This window comes from Dendrobates tinctorius, unplaced genomic scaffold (genome assembly GCF_039654945.1).
Source record: "Dendrobates tinctorius isolate UK_male_01 unplaced genomic scaffold, ASM3965494v1 ptg000020l, whole genome shotgun sequence".
Taxonomy (NCBI): domain Eukaryota; kingdom Metazoa; phylum Chordata; class Amphibia; order Anura; family Dendrobatidae; genus Dendrobates; species Dendrobates tinctorius.
Genome location: NW_027361688.1, coordinates 22449047 through 22466113, shown reverse-complemented (window position 1 = coordinate 22466113; position 17067 = coordinate 22449047). Strand labels below are relative to the sequence as shown.

The 17067-nt window shown below is 40.7% G+C and overlaps 1 protein-coding gene across 2 annotated transcripts in view; it reads left to right on the top strand.

Annotated features, from left to right (window-relative positions):
• SGCD (sarcoglycan delta) overlaps positions 1 to 16214 on the top strand; it is a 636458-nt gene extending 620244 nt beyond the window's left edge. For both annotated transcript variants that reach the window (XM_073567884.1, XM_073567885.1), the window contains 2 exons: positions 7487 to 7610; positions 8087 to 16214. In XM_073567884.1, coding sequence (XP_073423985.1) covers positions 7487 to 7610; positions 8087 to 8260 — 298 coding nt within the window. In that variant the 3' untranslated portion in view covers positions 8261 to 16214. The remainder of the gene's footprint in view (positions 1 to 7486; positions 7611 to 8086) is intronic.
• The last annotated feature ends 853 nt before the right edge of the window (positions 16215 to 17067 follow it).

The following is a 17067-nucleotide window of genomic DNA, read 5'->3' as shown; positions in this document are numbered from 1 at the left end:
ACCGGGCCGCCCATATTAATCTAGCAATACAATGATAAAGAGGAACTTTGCCCCTAAAAATATAATTTGCACTGTATATTTTAGTAGTGCAGTGCTGCAAATAAGAGGGGTTCAGTGCACCGTTACTTCTCAATTTTCATTTTGGGAACATCTCTCAATTCTAATTGACAGCCTTAGGTTGCCCAGAGCAAGCACTGCCTGAACTCAGGGTGCATGTTTGCGTATGGCACTGACGTTGCCTGAGCCCAGGCGTGCACACAGTCTCAGTGTGTAAGTGGGTGACCGGGATGGTCATGTGCTTCTACCTTGATTAGAGAAATGGTTTTTACCTGTGTATACAAAAAAGTGTTTTATATTGCATAGAACCTTATAGTCACCAAGGTGCACAGGTAATATATTGCTATAATATGTGGATGACTCAGTGTGTTCTGATAAATGTATTAGATATAGGGAAAAGATAAGATTAGTGCATAGGACATAGGTTGTGATTTAGCTATCAGATAGGATTGGGTATAATGCAGTGGTGGGCACAATTAGTTCAGGGAGTAGACAGGTTTAGGATAGAAACAGGTAACATGTTCAGGAACAGACCCAGTATGGGAAGGGCAGGGCAATTAACAAGAGGAACACCTGGCTAGTGGAGGGAGAGTAAGAGATTAGTTGGAGAGAGAGTAGTAGTTAGAGGTCTGAGGGCACGAGCAGCACAAGCTGCTCAGCAGCAAGAGGACATCAGCCATAAACTCGGAGTGGACATTCCTGGAACATCTGGGGCCTACGGTCCAACTGAGGCACTGAGAAGTGTGCCTTAATATCTTCCTAGGAGTGAAAGTCAGGCAGGGAATCGTATAAGGGAGTTGAGACGACACTCATGGAAGCTGCAGACCCAGACGGAGTATCCCAGGGGTCAGAGATGCCAGTGAGGAAAGGCATCGCTCAGGGCGAGCGAACATCAGAACATGCTGTGTAATGGACTCTGAAAATGGAAAAGTTTGTGCCAAATACTGCATGTTTCGATATGATAAAAAAGACAGTGAAGTAAACTTCTTTATTGTAAAACGAATTTGATGTCCCCTAATGTGTGTGTGGCGGTTCCTGAAGTTGAAGAAATGGAGAACTGTCTCCCACCAATCCCCCCCCCAACTGCTGCTCGACATCCTCATTCTTTAATTGACATGGATGATGCCTCCCGTGTCACCCACATCGTCGTGAGACATCTCGCATCTGCGTAGAAATATTCACTTTAAGTCATTTTTCTCAGACACTGTAACACTAAACTGTATAGCGCTAGTGTGACTTTAGTAGGGGCTAAGTCCCCTATATCACTGTACAGCTATTTTAAGATGCATTTTGGGGATGATATAATCCCTTTAAAGGGCAGATGGGTGGTCCGTATAAGGTTCCATTTTTTGTTTGAAAAAAATGATTTTTTTTTATAGACGCAAGGGAACTCATAAAATGAATTTGATCTAATTAGTACTAAGAAACGTGCTCTTTTTATCACCACCATTCTTTTGATCTGCACAGTAGGAATCTTGTTATACTTATTAATACAGTCACAAAAGGAAATTTCCTGGTAGGATAGGGAGTGGGAGCCATTTTGCTCGTCTGTCACAAAAAAGTTTGTGCAGCTGGAATAAAATAATATGAATGTCACAAAGGTTTGGTGCATGATATGTCTCTTATTAAATATTTAGTCATAACTGTGTCAAGCACAATTTTATGTGGACTGTCAAAGATAACAGCTGGGGGCAGCTTAGCAGAGGGAGATACTCCTTAGGAAAACGGACAGAACCACATCAAGCTGTACCTTTCAGGACTGACAAAAGACCAAAACCCAAACTCTGATTTTTATTAGATCAAGGTTACACCTACATATCTCCCCTTGGTGTGCTCATATGGGGGCTGGTTGCACGATGTGCTAGCTATTTTAGAAGTTTATGAGATCACGAACCTTCAGTATATCTTCACCCTGAAGGTCCCAGGCGAGAGATACCTTGGTCATGTTTCCTATCACGATTTTACCTTTCTATAGAGATGAAACATGGCATAGATAGCATCATCCATTGGTCTTTTAATAAATTTGAAACAAAGTTGTTTAACCACAGTTTTGAAAAGGTGACAATTTTTATCCAGCCCATTTTCAGGGTTTTGTGTGAAATTATATCCAATTTGCCATTTTTCTCTGTTTTTTTTGTGTGGTTCCAATACACACAAAGGAAATAAACATGTGTGTAACAAAAGGTGTATTTGCAATTATTTTCTGGGAGAAAAACTTCATTTTCTGGAACAATTTCAAGGGTGCCAACACTTTTTGTCATCCCTATATATATATGGAAAGCTTTCTGATGAAAGCTGCAACAATGTAAAATAACTCTAAGGCTGGAGTCACACTAACCTGCGCAAAATACGGTCAGTATTTTACATGCGTAATACGGATGACAGACCCCTAAACAGTGCTCCGTATGTCATCCGTAATCAAGGTGTGGTCGTGTATTTTGCGCATGTCAGCATCCGTATGTAATCCGTATGGCATCCGTATGGTGAGATTTTCTCGCAGGCTTGCAAAATGGACATATAATGGAGCCCTATGACAGTTTTAATAAAGAAATGAAAGAATAGATATAGACACATAGAATGCGTGTATATATATATTTATATATATATGTATTCTATGTGTATATATCTATTCTTTCATTTCTTTATTAAACCTGTCAGTGTGAGTTTACTGTATCGCGCACTGAATTGCCGGCTTTGCTAAAAGACACCTGGTGCGTATTTCTCGCAAGTCACACGTGTGGTCCGTGTGTAATACGTATTTTTTGCGCACCCATAGACTTGCATTGGCGTACTACGGGCGTAGTACGCTGACAATCACAGCATGCTGCGAGTGGCACGGAGCATAGAATACGGATGAGAAATATACGGCTGGTGCAAGTGACCCCATAGAAAATCATTTGTCCGTGTCTAATGCGTGCTTTTTGCGCCTCTCACTCTCCCGTATTCCTCGCCAGTGTGACCCCGGCCTTATTCTAAAATCTACCCAGCAGTTATTACAGCATGGTTTCTGTGCCCGCGGGTCGCTTCTTTTCAATATGACAACTTTTCATTATGTACGTTAGTTTTCAGTGGGGAAATGATTTAATAACTGGAGCTTGGGGAAGATATATCCTGCACTTGAGGTATTTAAGAGGGTTGTGCAGTATTAAAAAAAAATCATAACGGCTTTATTCCACAAGCAGCCATTGTAGTTCAGCTTGTTTAAAGTGAACAGGACCTGCAATACCATATGCAATCTGTTTTCTAGTGTGGCGCTGTTTTTTGGAAGGATGATTCTAGTACAGTTTTCAAGTCATTGTATTGGATCTCTACAGGGCAACCTTCATGTAACATTTCACCCCTCGCTCCCTCCAAACTATTTCTTCAAATACAAGTCTAGCAATACCTTTTACATGGCCAGTCCGTTTTTGCGTTACTGAGAAATCAGCTTTTGAATTCGAAGCCTCCGTCACTCCAGCTCTATTCCCCGCCCATCATGGGCTACAGCCAGCAGAATGACCTATTACACAGTACTACCACAAAAATGCCCCAGTAAACAATCAGCAGAGCACCTGAGCAAACACCACTGCCAGAAGAATGCTGCATTAAATATCACTGCCAGCAGAGTGCCCCAATAAACAGTACCACCACAAGAATACCCCAGTAATCGGTACTTTTAGCTGAATTTCTCAATAAGCAGTATTGTCATCAGAGGTCCCCAGTGAACAATAATTCCTCAATAAATAATAATGGCAGTAGTGATCTAATATATAATATCTGCCAGCAGAATGCCCCCAATAAACAATGCTGTGAGGCCACCCCAATAAACAGTACTGCCAGCAGAGATCGCCAATAAACAGAGCTGACAGAAGAATGCCCTGATAAACAATTCTGTTAGTAGAGTGCCACAATTAAGAGTGCTGTCAGTAGAGTGCCCCAATTAAGAGTGCTGTCAGTAGAGTGCCCCAATTAAGAGTGCTGTCAGTAGGTTGCCCCAGTTAACAGTACTGACAGCAGAATGCCCTAATTAACAGTCCTGTCAGTAGAGTGCCCCAATTAAGAGTGCTGTCAGTAGAGTGCCCCAATTAAGAGTGCTGTCAGTAGAGTGCCCCAATTAACAGTACTGACAGCAGAATGCCCCAATAAGCAATGCTGGGAGTAGAGTGCCCCATAACAGTACTGACAGCAGAATGCCCCAATAAGCAATGCTGGGAGTAGAGTGCCCCATAACAGTACTGACAGCAGAATGCCCCAATGAGCAATGCTGGGAGTAGAGTGCCCCATAACAGTACTGATAGCAGAATGCCCCAATAAGCAATGCTGGGAGTAGAGTGCCCCATAACAGTACTGACAGCAGAATGCCCCAATAAGCAATGCTGGGAGTAGAGTGCCCCATAACAGTACTGACAGCAGAATGCCCCAATAAGCAATGCTGGGAGTAGAGTGTCCCAAATAAGAGTGCTGTCAGTAGGTTGCCCCATTTAAAAGTACTGACAGCACAATGCCCTAATGTAAACAATCTTGTCAGTACAGTGCCAAAATTAAGAGTGTTGTCAGTAGAGTGCTCTAATTAGGAGTGCTGTCAGTGGAGTGTCCCCGTTAACCGTACTAACAGCAGAATTCCCAAATAAACAGTACTGACAGCAGAATGCCCTATTAAGCAATGATGTAGGTAGAGTTCCTCAACTAAGACTGCTGTCAGTAGGTTGCCCCAGATAACAGTACTGACAGCAGAATGCCCTAATAAACAACCCTGTCAGTAGAGTGCCCCAATTAAGAGTGTTGGCGATGGAGTGCTCCAATTAATAGTGTTGTCAGCAGAATGCCTCAATTAACAGTACTTACAGCAGAATTCCCCAATAACAGTACTGACAGGAGAACGCCCCGACAATCAACCATGCCAGTAGAGTGCCCCAAATGACAGTGCTGTCAGCAGAGTGTTTATGGATAAATGTGTAATAATCGCTTCCTGCACCCCCTATGTATCAGGAGCGGCTCTCTCCAATCTCGTCCACATTCCGGCCTCACTCTTTACGCACTCTGAGCCTTTGTGTCACTGATGTAAATTAGCGCGCAGCCTCCAGTGGAGGAGATAGCGGAGTACAGACCAGAGCCTCGTTACTTTGACTTGATAAAAGATCGTGTTAAATGTTGTGTTTTTCTCACAAGGGAAAGTCGCTCACAAGCTCATAAATAAAGTGAAGATTACAGTGCGAGTATCTCCACTGATCCCGGCAACTTAACAGGGATACAAATGGTCTTGTCCTTTGAACATCAGAGTACAAGATGAGAACATGGGCTTTGAACTTGCCTCTCTGTAGCAAGGACTTCAGCGTTCGTACATGATGTACATAATAATTACATGGCAATTTCTCGCTCTTACATCTACAGTACACAGGTTTCTCACTGAAGCCAGGTGACAAATATTTGGTGAATTTTGGATGAAAAAAGACCTGTCATCTCTCCTGACATGTCTGTTGTGGTAACTATTTGTGTGCCTTGTAAAGCTACAATTCAGGAACATCCTTTCTTTGTTGGGTTGGTCCTTTGTTACTCATCCTGGAAAAGTGTGAATAAATTAACAACTTTGTGTTCCTACTCCCACTGTCCAATCAGTTCTGTTTGGGGATACCTCTGATTGACAAAAGGAATGGTGACATCCATTGTTGGTCAATTCTTGTCACCAATTTTAAAAGTCAATATATTTCTAAAGGTGCTATTGACATGAAATTCCTACCAGATGTTGATAACAACCCTTCCAATCCACACAGGCAAATAAATCAAGGCTTAGATGTCCATAAATTAAGCTATATGTAATAATGAGAAATGACACAGGAAAAAAGTATTGAACACATGAAGAGAGGTCCAAAAAGCCATGGAAAGTCATGACACCAGCTGAAATCTATCAGTAATTAGAAAGCAATCCTGCCACTTAGTGACAAATAATATCAGCTGGTTCTACTGATGGCATATAAAAAAAATCTCATTATCAAGGTGCAACACAAGAAACATCTCATGATGGATATAACCAGTGAGCTGTCTCAAAACTTTCGCTACCTTATTGTTGCAAAACATGTTGATGTCATGGGTTGCAGAATTTCTAAACTACTGAAGGATCCAATGAACACTTTTGGGACCATAATCCGGAAATGGAAAAAGCATAATTTCACCGTAAACCGGCCAGGACCGGGTGTTTCTCACAAGATTTCAGACAGAGGAGTAAAAGGATTCCTTAGAAGAGTTGTCCAAGAGCTAATGACCCCTGTGGAGAGTTACAGGAAGACTTGGAATCAGCAGGTACTATTGTTTCAAAGAAAGCTATAAGGGTATGTGCACACGTAGTTTTTAGTCTCTGCGGATTTTGTAGAGAAAACCGCAGGAAATCCGCAGGACAAAGTGCTGCGGTTTTTCTGCGGATTATCTGCGTTTTTTCTGCGGTTTTGCCCTGCGGTTTTACACCTCATAATGGATGAGGTGTAAAACCGCAGCGTTTCTGCACCAAACAATTGACATGCTGCGGATTGTAAACCGCAGCAAAACCGCGCGGAAAAAAACGCAGCATGTGCACAGCTTTTTTTTATTTCCATAGGAAATAAAGGTACTGTACAACGCAGCAAAATCTGCTGCGTTTCTGCAGAGCCAAAAACGCTGCGGAAACGCAGCAGAATCCGCAGCGTGTGCACATACCCTTAGTAATGCACTCAGCCTCTATGGCCTGTATGCACTCTCACTCAATTTAACTCTATAGATTCCATAATACACACCATGTTTGGAGTCCAAAAGGCACTACATATCACTCCAAAAACACCATACCAACAGTGAAGTTTGAAGGTTGGAGCATTATGGTGTGGGTTGTTTTTCAGCATATGGCACTGGCAAACTTCATATAAGTGAAGGCAGGATTAATGGACAAATGTTCCAAGACATTGTTGATTAAAATCTGCTGCCAGGATGATGAAGATGCAACCAGGGTGAACAATTCAGCAAGACAATGATCCCAAACACACAGCCAAGGAATTTCTCAGTCAGTATCAGAGAAAGAAAATAAATCTGCTACAATGGCCGAGCCAATCACTGGACCTGAATCCAATAGAAAATGTATGGAAGGAAATAAAGATCAGAGTTCATAGAAGGAGCCCACGGGACCTTCATTATCTAAAGAGTGTTTGTGTGGAAGAATGGGCCAAAATCACACCTGAGCAATGCCTGCGACTAGTTTCTCCATACAGGCTTTTATATGAAGTATGAAATACATTTGGATTGGATGCATTGTTACCAACATCTGATGAGAATTTCATGTCAATAGCACCTTTAAAAATATATTTACGGTACTTAGTAAATTGGTGACGTGTTCAATACTTAATTCACCAATTGTATATGTGCATATGTATATTGTATATATTGGCAAGCACGGTCAGGCACTAATGAATTTCTACCCTGCCTTTATCAGGCTGGAATCACCGACACGGACCTTGACCATGGAGGCGCCAAAAGGCATTGAGATAAATGCAGAAGCTGGCGGGTTGGAAGCATCTTGCAGAACAGACCTGCGGCTAGATTCTACAGACGGAGAGGTAGGACATACGGTATTTATTTTTGGAGGCTGTGAGGGCGAAGGGAGACTTGTAATTGCATGTTGTGCTAACACCTGATATAAGTGGGGTTTCTATGAGCGGTGACTCTATGGACAGGATGTGTTCATAGACTTTTATGGATGTCTCATTAATCAAAAGCTGCATTGGGGATCCTGGAAGGTAAGAGATTTGTGAACCTCCAAGCCACTGACATTGGCTGATGGACCGGAGTCCTGCAAAATGGTCAGTCCAGCCCTAGTCACCTCCTATCTTCGACAGATGGGATCAATTTAGAGCATAAACCCAACTAGGAGGTGTTTGATGTTAGTAGCTAGCTGACACTCTTTTCAAAGTTTATGGTTATTTTAGATTTTTTGCATGCTAAAAAAAGAATTCTATGTCCATCATGTTTAAAACAAGTTTCCATGTTTTTCTATGGTATGTTTTCTATGATTGCTCTTTCTTTTCTCCTCCAGATCCAGTTGAAAGCGGCTAATGTAAAGCTTCCACAGCTACCGCGGGGATCATATTCTGCGTCTGCACCCCGTCAAAATGTATTTGAGATCTGCGTATGCGCCAGTGGGAAATTATTCTTATCACAAGCAGGCAGTGAATCCACCTGCCAGACAAATAACAATATTTGTCTATAAGAGACTGGAACGCCAAACTCCAAAGACCAGGAGTACGACTGTAACCAGACACAGGAAGCCTCAGAAAAAAAACTATGTGTGTGTGCGGGTGTGAATATATACAAATATATATAGATATATATCTGTAAATCTATTAATCTCCCATGGAAGAGATGTTTCAGTGCCAGAAGCTCAGGGTGACCACCCCCAACCGTCTTCCCTTTTTTCTTCTATTTCTTTCTCCTTCTAAGTCTTCTCATTTTAAGAGTTGGCCATTCGTTAGCGAACCCAAAGAATCGACATCCTTGTCCACCACATACAGCCAGAAAGTTTTTCCCCAATATGTGGCATCCTGTTCTACTCTACATTTTTAGAATTTAAATGAAAAAAAAATGGCCGTCAAATTTATCATGGCTTATTGAATTCGGATTCAGTGCAGCAGGCAAGAAGATGCGCCTAGAGAAGGTCATACTTTTCCAGAGTCTATGGCTTGATAACTAAACGTGGGTAAAAACCAAGAACTAGGGTTAGGGTTAGGCAGATGATTGGAAGAATTAAATATCTAAAACTTTCTATAAGATTAGTAAGATTCTTCCAGTTGAAATGAAAGTTGGCATTTTTTTTTTCAAAGACAGGGTAGATGTCATACCAACCGTTGACGTTATTAGGTAGGTAGGACGTCTCGGCTAGAGTAGTTTGGTGGGACTTTTCAGCAAGAGCTAAAGCTGCCCTTACAGTTCATCTTCCAGCCAAGACACGTGACCCATTACCATTCTAACAAACTTTTATCATCTTCAAAAAATGTACTGAAAAATATGTATCCTCAGAACATCATGATGACTTTTATGGGTTGTGGGGGGGGGTTTGGTTCTAGATGATAAAAGTAGACTATGTTGTCCAGATCCAACATCGCCTTCCTTAATGTATCAGTTATATTATAATTTAGTGAAATATAGTGTAAAATTTTATTCTGGTAGATCTGACGGAGAAAAAATACATCTAATTTCAGCACCCAAAACTGCGGCAAACAATGATCCCTGCCCCTAGTGGGGGGGTCCACTCAACGAAAAGCTTAATGTACCAAAAACGACCATCATGTCACATTGCCCAAATACTAGTTGCCAAGGAATCTTTTTTTCTAAATGTTATTCTATGTCGAATACGTGAAATTCATTACACCACCCTCACCTCTTGACAAGCCAACCGTGTGACAAAGCCAATGCGTTTCAGGTTTGTCGAACTCCACATACAGGACGTTTTAAACAAAGCCAGAAAATATCTCCTTTTCATTAATGGCATTGAGTGCCATTAATTTTGGTTGTCTTACGTGCCGAACACATTTTTTTTGTTTTTGTTTTATCGTTTGTGGAACGTCTATTACTTGCACCCCCGCAACGGCCAATAATCAACTCTTCCATTTGTCTATAAGGTCACCCAGAGCCTTGCATTAAAGGAGGGAACTGGACTGAACCATCTCTTATCAAAGAGGGGGAAATGTGCCTATGCCTTAAGACAATGCACTCTGCAAGGAAAAGCACAGAGGGGAAAGTTTCTGATTTCTTTGTTTGCCGTCTATATTATTGTTTCCTTTTTTGTTTTGTTGGTGGGGGGTGGATATGACGTATGTTGTGTGAATGATGACGAGCGGTGAGATTTCTATTTCAGAAACTATTTTGTATGATCAATAACATTACAGGTTACTAGAAAAAATATGCTGCTACAGTCTCATTAACTGGCTATAGGGCACTTACGGGATGACCCCAATCTTATAACCATGGAATGAGGTTGACGTGAATCTGTCCTCTGTCATTCTATTTTTTTATTCCCACTTTGCCTTTATTTTCCCATCAGTCGCCGTCACTCCTAAATATTACCTTACTAAAAGAGGATAATTATGGGAAATGTAGACCAGTTTATATAAACCCAACATGAAGGCCAAGTCTTGTAAGAAGCTCCAGCATTTTCATGCCACCCATGGTTGTAAATATTTTCATAACATAAAAGAATTTGATAAATTTAAGATTATATATTTTTTTTAGGAATGTGAAGAACCTCCAGTATTACAGTCATAAAACCATGGAGCCTTTTGGGAAATTAGATTTCTTATCATGCCATATAAAATATATCAAAATATATACAAAAATTGTAACCAATGTATCGAAACCACTTGATGTTTTGGATTCAATTATTTTAGAGACTTTTTGTACTTCTGTAAAATGCTCAACCTTCGTGTCATGTAATACTTAAAGCCTGTAAGATAGTGGGAGGATGTTTTTTTTTTCTATTCATTTCCATTAATTTATTAGGTTCTAAGTAAGCTTTGGGGTTTAGGTTTTCCAATCCCTAAAAAATCAAAACCTCAAAAATGTTCTTAAAAGTTTGGTGTCATACTTGTTGTGATGCGGCAGCGGACATGTAATGATGACAAGACACAGCTCCGACCACCATGATGATGTAACTGTAGATGACCCAACTTTGAGGAAAAACTGGCATTTTAATTTCATAAATGAATAGTACACATTCACTCTGAATTCAGGGTTAAAATCGGTAAAATCTGTATTGAGAGAATTCAGATTTTTTTTATTACTAAGATAGGAGATGAAAGTTGGTGCTTTTAACATTCTATGGAGGAAGAGGAGCTAGAGGCCAACCCAAACATTCTAGGGAGGAGCTAGAGGCAGACAGACATTCTAGGGAGGAGCTAGAGGCAGACACAGACATTCTAGGGAGGAGCTAGAGACAGACAGACATTCTAGGGAGGAGCTAGGGACAGACACAGACATTCTAGGGAGGAGCTAGAGGCAGACAAATTCTAGGAAGGAGCTAGAGACAGACACAGACATTCTAGGGAGGAGCTAGAGACAGACACAGACATTCTAGGAAGGAGCTTGAGGCAGAAGCAGCCATTCTAAGGAGCAGCTAGAGGCCGACACAGACATTCTGATGCAAGTTATCCTGAATACGACAGTCACAGATCTCCACAGACCTTTAAGACTACATATGTCATCTCCTATCCCAGTAATGGAAAACTGTGTACTCACTGTAGACAGATTTTACATGTGAATTTAGAATTTTGGGAATGAAAAATCAGTCCAGAAGAAGAAAGAACTTCCATCTTGTGACTACAACTTCTAACTGGACGAAAGTCAGAAGTTATGTCTCAAGCTCTCAATGCAAGTTTATGAGAGCAACAACGAGGCCATAACTAGGCTCTCCTAGACTTGTATTAGGTTGTGACCTCCAGTTCTCTCGATCTGGCAGGTCACAAACTGCTGGAGACATGTGATAAAAGGTGAAGACAGCGGAAGGTTAGTAAAAGACTAGGATCAGGGACATCAGATTAGAAGCACCATTCCATCTGTAAAATAAAAAAAACACTGGAGTGGTGCTTTAAGCTCCTAACGGTATAATCGATATGCTCATGGCCCATGTTCTATGCCAAACTATGGAGCTCAGAAAGACCCTGATGTTTCATATATCCTGTACAAAGGTACCCTGTGTATACCATAGAGTGTAGTTGGGTCAGAGGGGTATAAAGAGGAGAGAGAAGGCCCCTTAGCTTACTTCCTTATACTGACACAAGAGCTTGGCATTTGACCCCATCCTACTTCTTGACCTACTTGCCAACTGTATCGAATTTCCTTGGACACCTGGCCTGAAAGGTGGTTGAGTTTATTTAAACCTTGACGAAATATTGGCATTCCCAGGAGGGATGTGACATTCCCAAAAGGGGCATGGCTGAGTGTGAGGCATAAGCCTCCCCCCAGAAATGTTATACCATGTACAAGAGTAGAATAATGTCATCTTTGAAAAGACCAACCCCCCTTTTACTAAAATTATGTTGTCTGTGAGGAAAGGGAGTCCTGCTCTGGTTTATATTGCCAACACAGAAAAGAGGTGTAGTCAGTCTGAGCAGTGGTGTTCCCTCAGGAACAGCCCCAGAAGAGCCACATAGGCATCTTAAGTGGCATCGTTGGTAGTTATGCCCTAGTTTTACAAGGGCCTTTGGTTTAGCATCCCGCAGTCTACGACATCTTAGCTGCTGTCCATTTTACTTATCCAAAAAATGAGAGTCAGCCATTTATTTTCTTAACTACAAGTTTAATATTTTTTCAGTTTCTTTTTTTTATTAATGTGCATAAAAATGGAAATAAAATTTTAAAGGCTTCATTACGCTTTTTAACCTTTTTTTTACTGACAGCCAACATAATCTATTTCTGGCACATTACGTTAAGTTGATATTCACATCCCTAATGTAACAAGCGCTATACATGGGATTAAGCACATTTCTTAATTGGACAAAATCTAAGTTTTGTTTTAGAGCTGAATTTTTCAAATATACTGTATTTGCTGGGAAAAAAAGAAAAATAAATTTTCTTGCAAATTGTTAAAATTTAAGATTTGTACTGGAAGTCCCCACAGGGTTATATCTGGTTCCTCATCGTATAGTTGACCCTATTTGGGTTTTATAGAAAGAATGGCTTTTTGAAGGAAAATCACTAAATTGTCATATTGCCCATAGATGATAGGATTGTTACAGTTGTTTATGTCTTCATACCGTGGAACTCCAGCATAACACTGTATTGTGAGTTTGTGTGTGTCTGCGAGGTTTATATTACTAGCGAGCGTGATTCACAAATCTGATTTTCTTGGTTAGATATTGGAGTTAAATTAAAAATTCCCCTCTAGAGCGAAAATTCCTTGTTAATACTAGTTCACGATTTGTCCTGGTCTGTCACGTGTAAATGGAGCAGTGGTCAGTCATGTGCACCTCCGCTAAATTCATTCTTAATGGGAGTGCTGAAGATCCGGCGGTCCCATAAAGAATCAATAGAGCAGAGGTGTGCATGATCGACCAAGTCCATAAAGGGTTCTTCAGAACTTCGATTCTCGTTATCGGTGGGGTTCCTGGTGAGTGGTTCCTTCCTTCCACTTCTCAGTCATATCACTCACAGGTAATTGCGAAATATTTAGGAGGGAAGAAATGTCATGAACTTTAATAGTTATATGGATAAGGGTATATATCATTACATAACGGGCAAAATTAAAGCTTTATATTTACTGGCAAAAACGCCCTTTAAAGGGAATTTGTATCTGATTTGGGCAGCCCAAAATATAGGCAACATGAACCAGATGCCAGCGGTGCTATTGCAGTTTCAGAGAAAGCAAACTTAGAAAAGCAGTCCGGAGACCATGCGTCTTGTATGACTAGTCCAAGAGGCTGGTTCTCCATGACGTCTCCCTGCCCTAATCCCCTAGACTGACAGGTCTCTCCCTATACACACACATAAGTCTTGTATGACTAGTCCAAGAGGCTGCTTCTCCATGACTTCTCCCCGCCCTGATCCCCTAGACTGTCATACTGTCTTATGAGGAAAGGTTGCAGGATTTGGGAATGTTTAGTTTGCAAAAGAGAAGACTGAGAGGAGACTTAATAGCTGTCTACAAATATCTAAAGGGCTGTCACATTGCAGAAGGATCAACTTTATTCTCATTTGCAAAAGGAAAGACTAGAAGCAATGGGATGAAACTGAATGGGAGGAGACACAGATTAGATATTAGAAAAAACTTTTTGACAGTTAGAGTGATCGGTGAGTGGAACAGGCTGCCACGAGAAGTGGGGAGTTCTCCTTCAATGGAAGTCTTCAAACAGAGGTTGTACAGACATCTGACTGGGATGATTTAGCGAATCCTGCTTTGAGCAGGGGGTTGGACCAGATGGCCCAGGAGGTCCCTTCCAACTCTTTGATATTATGATACTACTATGATACTATGACAGGTCTCTCCCTATACACACACACACACACATAAGACTGGTCAGCTTTTCAAAGTATGTTTTCTCTAAATCGCCCCTGAGTATATCGTTGAGTTTGAAATGGTCATGGCTTTCGGCAATTCATTTTTTGGCCCCTTACCCCTAGTTGATCACAAGGTGATCCTCTGTTAGAACCACTAGAAATTAGCTGGAATCTGCAGGTAGACAAGACAGTAATTATTTAGTTTCCCTGCAGCACCCCCACAGTGGAAATGAAGTATTACACTGTACTATTGTATTTAATAAGCTGTCCATTTAGGGGGAAAATGCAGCGGGTCCTCCAGCATTAATGGTGCTCTTTGTAGCCATTTTCCAGAAATTAAATTTCAATTCTCTAGTAAAGAATTTAAAAAAAATTCTACACCAGACTAGTTCATAAAATGGAAGTTCTGACTGGTTGATGTCAATGTTATTTTGCCATTTTGGGGCCCAATGTTTAGTCTTTATAATGTTATCTTAAAGGGTTTATCCAAGGAAAACAAGTTATGACGTATCCACAGGATAGGTGATGACTTACCGATTTGGGATCCGCACCGACTGGCAGAATGGGGTACTTCCAAGACCGGATCAGCAGCAGCGCGCATGCGCGACTTATGCTCCATTCATTCTCCATAGGGTGCTGGAAAAAGTCAGGTGCAGTACTCAGTAGCCCAAGGAGAACGAATGGAGCGGTGGTCAAATGTGTGCACTGCCGCTAAATTCTGACGGGGATAAAAGTGCCCCCATTCTGCCTATCCCAACAGTCAGACCCCCACCGATCAACAAGTTATCACCTATCCTGTATACTATAGAAGTGTTAACTTGTTTTAACCCCTTTAAAATATTAAAGTGTAAAATTCCACCGTTTTTTTTTTTACATTTTATAGTTCAAGTCTACATAAAATGTTGTAATTACTTTGCCTGACTTATCTTGTACTGAATTTCAATTTTATTATGTATTTTTTTTCCTGTTAAATTTCTAAAGTTGCTGTCAAAATTCTGATTTTCCTTGAAGACAAACTACAGGATTCCACTGACAGATATTGGACTTTACACTTGACCAACTTTAATCCAATGTGCATGGGAGTTCTAAGACTTGGGCTCCATGAACATTTTTGGTGAGCGATAATGCAGAAAAAAAATTGCCAACACCTAGAGGCAATTGCAAGAATTCCGACAATGATGGATTTCTTGCAGTAGTTGCACTACGTTATGCAATAGTTGTGATAATCTATTAAAGGGAATAAGTCAGTAGGTTTTTGCTATGTAATCTGAGAGCAGTATGAGTAGGGGAAGAGATCCTGATTCTAGTAATGTATCGCTTACTGGGCTGCTTGGTGCAGTTTTGATAAAATCCCTGCTTTCTTTGTTGTAGATGTAGCAGCAGTCAGAGTGCAGAGCTGTGTAGAACCCCACCCACACCCCTGATTGGTAGCTTCCTGTGTACACTGTCACCAAGCTACCAATCAGTGGTGGGGGTGTGGTTACATAGATTAGCTTGACTGGTTTACTGAGAACACCTAGTCCTCTAATGATAATCTCTTTCTGATAAAACACTGATTGTATTGAAACTGAAACTAGCTGTTCAGCAAGTGACACATCCCTGAAATCAGGGTCTCTGCGCCTACACCATGCTGCTATCAGATTGCACATAAAAAAAAACTGCTGACAGATTCACTTTAATTAGGCCAATGTCCGCACAGTGCTCCAATCCTTAGAATGTGATGTTAAAAGACATTAAAGTGTAAATTTGAGCAATTAGTACATGATAATAAAAGCAAAGTGTCTGCAAAAGTTAAAAAAGTGGAAATTCCCTTTAAGACCCATGGATACTATTGATGTCACCGGTTCCTATACATGTGGAGATGTGATTATGCTCACTCATAACCTCCCAATATGTTACTGTGTCCGTGTCTCAGTTGTGAGTGGAGTGTGTGCCTGCTTGAAGTGATGACGGGGTAACATATACAGCTTTTTGGGGTTGTTTTGTATTTGGGTTATCCGTGAGTCTGTACTCACTCTATGCAAAAATTTTGTAAGCATTTGCAATAATGCTCCGTATAATAATAAGATCTTTTAACTTTATTACACTTTCTGTACAAGAATAAAAAGTGATTTGTATTTAAATGATTTCAATTGCAATCTTGTAAGACCTCTTAATAAAATAACGATTGATACAAATGTGTTTCTTTTTTATCACCTGTATTGGCGACAAGATATTGATGAATAGAATTATGGCGCATTATGTCGGGAATATATCTTTATCTTGCGTCGTTCAATTTCCCTATTATTTATATGTACATAGAAAACCCACAGCAAAGAATAGGACTGCTAACTCCATCATATTCCTACCTACAGTGATGGCCGAAAGTGTTGGCACCCTTGAAATTGTTCTAAAAAAAATGAGTTATTTTTACCAGAAAGTTATTGCAATTACACATGTATTGTTATACACATGTTTATTTCCTTTGTGTGTATTGGAACAACACAAAAAAAAACAGGGAAAAAACTAATTGGACATATTTTCACACAAAACTCCAAAAATGGGTGGGTGGGACAAAATTGTTGGCTGCTTTCCAAAATTGAAGGTAAACAACTTTGTTTCAAGCATGTGATGCTTGTTCAAACTCACTTGTGGCAAGTAACAGATATGAAAATCACACTTGAAACCAGATAGAAAGGGGAGAAGTTGACTTGATCTTTGCATTGTATGTCTCTGTGTGTCACACTAAGCATGGAGAACAGAAAGAGAAGAAGAGAACTGTCTGAGGACTTGAGAGACAAAATTGTTGAAAAATATCAACACTCTCAAGGTTTTAAGTCCATCTCCAGAGATATTGATGTTCCTTTGTCCACAGAGTGCAACATAATCAAGATGTTTACAAGCCATGGCACTGTAGCTAATCTCCCTGGACGTGGACGGAAGAGGAAAAGTTGATGAAAGGTTGCAACGCAGGATAGTCCAGATGGTGGATAAGCAGCCTCAATCAAGTTGCAAAGAAATTCAAGCTATTCTGCAGGCTCAGGGCGCATC